Genomic DNA, 5804 nt, shown 5'->3' on the forward strand with positions numbered 1-5804 from the left:
AGTGAATGAATAATGCGATGTAAAGCGCCTTGGGTATTAGAAAGGCGCTATATAAATCCCATCCATCATTATTATTATTATCTTCTTCTTTAAATGATAAGGAATAAAGGAGGTGGACATTTTTGTGAATTTTGAACGTATGATTTTCATGTTGGAATGTGCATTTTTCCTTTCTTTTACTGTTTGCAAGTTAACTCCCAGAGAATATGCACTCACACCTATGTAGGAAAGAACTGCAGTGCTGGTTTAAACCGAAGATAGACACAAAATACTGGAGTAACTCAGCAAGATAGGCAGCATCTCTGGAGAGAAGGAATGGGTGACGTTTTGGGACGAGACTGAAGAAGTGTCCCGACCTGAAACGTCACCCATTCCTTTCATTCAGAGATGCTGCCTGTCCCGCTGAGTTACTCCAGCATTTTGTGTCTGTCTATGCACTCGTACCTCCTCCAATGTTTAAAAAAAAAAAAACAGATATCATTCATACATGACCAATTTCTGATAATATAACCTGCAAGCTCATTGAGCGTTATCCATGATGGACGATACGATAGGGGCATTTAAGAGACTTTTTAGGCAGACGCATGGATATACAGGGAATGGGGAGATATAAATCACATGCAGGCAGAGGAGGTAAGTTTAACTTGACATCATGTTTAGCACATACAATGTGGGCTGACACACCTGTTCCTGTGCTGTACTCTTCTATATTAAGGGCCGAGAGATTTTTGGAACTCAGGGGATGAGACGCACAGTGGCTCAGTTGTAGAGTTGCTGCCTTTCAGCATCAGAGACCTGGGTTCGATCCTTACCTTGGGTGCTGTCTGTACGGGAATTTGTACGTTCCCCCTGTGACCGCATTGGTTTTCTCCGAGTGCTGTGGTTTCCACCCTCATTCCAAAGACGTTTGTAGGTTAATTGGCTTATGTAAATTGTCCCTAGTGTGTAGGATGGAACTAGCATACGGGCGATCCCTGGTCGGTGCAGATAGTGATTTTGGATTAAAAACCTAGAGGCTAGTACATGGATGGATACTAATTAGTCAAATAGAATAAGTAGTTCAAAGCATACTGGTTCATTGAGATGTAAATAACTATAAAGCTAATTAAAAAAAACTACCTAGTGTTGGTTAATTTCTTTAACTGTAAATTGCGCGCATGTAACAGCAGAATCCTTTAATTATCTTTTTTTTAATATTTATTTATCTTTTATTTATTTATTAGAAGTAGACATATTATAAAATGTAGTTACATATTATAGTAAAAAAACTTTTCATATACATCAGTCATACATTATTAAAATTTTCCATTATCAATTACTTCTGCTTCTAGTGTTTTTATTTTTTATAGAAAGAGGGGAAAAAGGTAGAAAGTTACAAATAAAAAAGAAAGAAAAAAAAAACACAACAGAAAAACAAGGGAGGTGGAATGGGTTACCTGTAATACGTCAATGGAGATAGCGTAGGTTATAAAGTATAGCTTTTCATCTGTTCCTGAGTTCAAGTTTCAGTTGGGTCCTCGTGCTGTGCCAATCTATCCCTTCAGATAGTTAATGAATGGAGCCCAAATTTTATGGAAAAGATTTTGTTTGTCCAGAATCCTTTAATTATCTAATGCAACATTTTATTTTGCAAGTCTGAACAGATTTACATATTCTGAACAAGGTAAATGTTTGACCCATTTTAGGAAACTTTCTTTTTTTTTAATTTTTCAAGCTCAAAATGTTTGATTCAAATAATGATGGAAAGCTGGGACTGGGCGAAATGGCCAGGTATGTAATTTTTTAACAGTTTATAATTTGTTTACTTAAATAAACAGCTTCATTTATTCAATGTAAAGTAGATAAATTAAACATGCATTTTTTTAAATAGGTTACTTCCTGATAAAGAGAATTTTCTCCTCAAATTTCAGGTAGGTGCGACAATATTTGCGTCTCGCATTTGAAAAGGAAAAGTCCATTAAACGTGCAAGGAGTGGTGGTTCTGTCCATCTTAGTTTAGTTTGGAGATACGGCGTGGAAACAGGCCCTTCGACCCACCGAGTCTGCGCCGACCACTGATCCTCGCACACTAACACTGTCCTACACACACAATAGAGACAATTGATAGTTTTACTGAAGCCAATTAACCTACAAACCTGTACGTCTTTGGAATATGGGAGGAAACCGGAGCACCCGGAGAAAACCCACCCCCTACGGACAGCACCCGTTGACAGGATCGAACCCAGGTCTCTAGCACTGTAAGAGTAAATATAAATGGGAGTAATTTGTAAATGAAACCGAGGCAACTATATTCTACAATTCAAACCTTTACCACGAGCTTTTCCAGACACTGCAGATCAAATACTATGAACGAACTATCGACAATTACTACACTATTACTGTCATCCTGCCATCCGAGAAATTTGTTTCTCTATTTGCTTTTGTTGGAGACTTGTAGCTTCCATCTTTTCATTTAGTTTAGTTTAGAGATACAGCGTGGAAACAGGCCCATTGGCCCACCGAATCCGTGCTGACCAACGATCGCCCGTGCAATAGCACTATCCTACACACATTAGAGACAATTTACAATTTTACTGAAGCCAGTTAACCTATAAACCTGTACGTCTTTGGAGTGCGGATGGAATCCGGAGCACCCGGAGAAAGCCCATGCAGGTGATGGGGAGAACGTACTTACTCCGTATAGATAGCACCCGTAGTCAGGATCGTACCTGGGTTTCGGGCGCTGTAAGGCAGCAACTCTACCGCTGTGCCACCGTGCCGCACTGGCGGGCAGCAGTCTGCGGCTATTTACAAGTACTCATAACACCAACACTTTGAAACATATAAGGTTGTTAAGGGCTCGGACCCACTAGAGGCAGGAAAGATGTTCCCGATGTTGGGGTAGTCCAGAACCAGGGGCCACAGTTTAAGGAGTAAGCCATTTAGAACGGAGACGAGGAAACACTTTTTCGCACAGAAAGTGGTGAGTCTGTGGAATTCTCTGCCTCAGACGGCGGTGGAGGCAAGTTCTCTGGATGCTTTCAAGAGAGAGCTAGATAGGGCTCTTAAAAATAATGGAGTCAGGGGATATGGGGAGAAGGCAGGAACGGGGTACTGATTGGGGATGATCAGCCATGATCACATTGAATGGCGGTGCTGGCTCGAAGGGCCAAATGGCCTACTCCTGCACCTATTGCCTATTGTCTAAACAACACATACCAATCAATTTCAAGCCGTCTCAATATCTGCCTATTGAATATCTTGGTGTTTGGTGCCTAATTCTAGCCACGACTTGAGCGACTGAGCTATGGGGAAAGGTTGGGCAGGTTAAGACTTTAGTGGCTGGAGCACAGGAGGCCGAGGATGATTTTATAGAGGTGTATAAAATCATGGGGGAATAAAGAGGGTGATTGCACAATCGTTTACCTGGGGAAGGGGAATCTAGAACCACTGGACATTGGTTTAAGGCGAGAGGGGCCTGATTTAATAGGAACCTGAGGGTTCCTCAGGTTCCTATTCAGTGGGTGGTGGGTATATGGAACAAGCTGCCAGAGGAGGTAGTTGTGGCAGGTACAATAACAATGTTGAAAACATATTTAGACATGTACATGGATAGGAAAGGTATAGAGGGATCTGGCCTAAATGTGGGCAAATGGAATTATCTTACCGCTGGAGTAACTCAGCGGTACAGGCAGCATCTCTGGAAAGAATAATAATAATAATAATGGATGGGATTTATATAGGGCCTTTCTAGAATACTCAAGGCGCTTTACATCGCATTATTCATTCACTCCTCAGTCACACTCGGTGGTGGTGAGCTACTTCTGTAGCCACAGCTGCCCTGGGGCAGACTGACGGTAGCGTGGCTGCTAATCTGCGCCTACGGCCCCTCCGACCACCACCAATCACTCACACACATTCACACACAGGCAAAGGTGGGTGAAGTGTCTTGCCCAAGGACACAACGACAGTATGCACTCCAAGCGGGATTCGAACCGGCTACCTTCCGGTTGCCAGCCGAACACTTAGCCCATTGTGCCATCTGCCGTCCCAATGGGACTATCTTAAATGGGACTATCTTAAATGGGACTATCTTAAATGGGGCATCTTGGCCAGCATCGACGAGTTGGGCCAAAGGGCCTGTTTTAGTGCTGTATGATTCTATAAGTAGTTGTTCTATCACTTTAAAAAAAAAATCCCCACATTTTTTCATGCTTCAGTACGAGAAAAGCAAAGTAATCTATTGAAACACAATTCACTCTGAGCATTTAGTTCTTCGTCTCATTTTTGCAAGTTCACATTATCCTGGCCTCTCCCAAGAATCACTCGAGTAAAATGCACTATTTGTTTTAGCTACATCAATGATCTCTCAATAATCTTTCCATCACCTTCATCAATGTCACAGGTCCATTCATGTCTTGTATTTTCAGAAGCCTTAAATGGCCCTGTCTTCAGAAATGTTACATGTTGACTGAATGTCTTGCTATATTTTTGCTGAGTTTTTTTTCCTAATTTTTCAGGGGGTGAATATGTCTTCAAAAGAATTTAATGATATCTTTGATTATTATGACCAGGTAATTTTTCTAAAATGTCACTGCAATGATACATTATTGTTACATGTACACGTACAAACTCCGTACAGACCGCAGCCGTGGTCAGGATCGAACCCGTGTCACTGGTGCTGGAAGGCAGAAACACTACCGCTGCGCCACTGTGCCACCCCAAATTGTTCAACAAATTATGTTTGTTTTTTTCTATTCCAGTGGAATGTTCAGTCAGTGCATATGTTCGAACCCGTTGATGATAGATTTTAAATAACAAGGTAATTATGGTTTAAGGGGATAGGAAGGAAAGTGTAACTGAAAGGTAAGCTGTCCTCTCAGGGAATGTAACAGCAGCTTCCAGAGACACCAGATATACTTCTAATGCTAATTAATATAATGACGTAGTCCCAAAACCAGTTTCCAAATAATTTAGCACTCCTGAAAGACCCTCCAATTATTGAATTTAATGTTGTATTTTAGTTAAATACATTAAATTATTTATTTTTTAAAGTTAATTTTAATGTTATCTACAAATTTGTTAATCATGCCACCTATATTTACATCTACATTAATTCAGTTCAGAGACACAGCATCGAAACAGGCCATTCCGCCCACTGAGTCTACGCCGTACCATTGATCACCCGTTCAACTAATTATCCCACTTTCTCATGCACTCTCCTAAACATCAGGGGCAATTTACAGAGACGAATGAACCTACAAACTGCACGCCTTTTTGGGATGTGGGAGGAAACCGGAGCATCCGGAGGGAACCCACGTGGTCACAAGGAGAACACGCAAGACTCCACCCAGCGTCTACCAGCTTCACCACATTGCCGCCCTAAATTGGTTACTGAAATAAGGAACAACAGTGCACCTTAACACTCTGGCACATCTCTTGTTACAGCCTTGCAATCGTAAAAACGTCCCTTTATCACTACCCTTATCTCCTACCTTCAAGCCAATATTGGTTAGCACGCACGGGACACCATGTGATCTAACTTTCCACACAATGCCTTGTCAAAAGCCTTGGTAAAACCAATGAAGACAATGTCTACCACACTGCCCTCATCAATCTACTTGGTCACTTCTTCAAAAATCTCAAATAGTTTACTTTTCTGTAGTCTTATTTATTTAGTGTGAGTTTAGTTTGATGACATCAACATTGTTATATAGTACACAATTATATTGTAATCTTTGGATCATGCAATTTAACTGTTTCATCCAAGTACTATTGATATTGTTAGTTTAACCTATTATTAATTTTAAAACACATGCATACAG

At 40.9% G+C, this 5804-nt stretch overlaps 1 protein-coding gene across 1 annotated transcript in view; it reads left to right on the top strand.

Moving 5' to 3' along the window:
* The window catches only part of calb1 (calbindin 1), a 58951-nt gene that overhangs the window by 51535 nt on the left and 1612 nt on the right, over positions 1-5804 (top strand). The window contains exons 7-9 of the mRNA XM_033020166.1: positions 1715-1770; positions 1871-1910; positions 4500-4553. Coding sequence (XP_032876057.1) covers positions 1715-1770; positions 1871-1910; positions 4500-4553 — 150 coding nt within the window. The remainder of the gene's footprint in view (positions 1-1714; positions 1771-1870; positions 1911-4499; positions 4554-5804) is intronic.

Source organism: Amblyraja radiata, chromosome 4 (genome assembly GCF_010909765.2).
Source record: "Amblyraja radiata isolate CabotCenter1 chromosome 4, sAmbRad1.1.pri, whole genome shotgun sequence".
NCBI classification, from domain to species: domain Eukaryota; kingdom Metazoa; phylum Chordata; class Chondrichthyes; order Rajiformes; family Rajidae; genus Amblyraja; species Amblyraja radiata.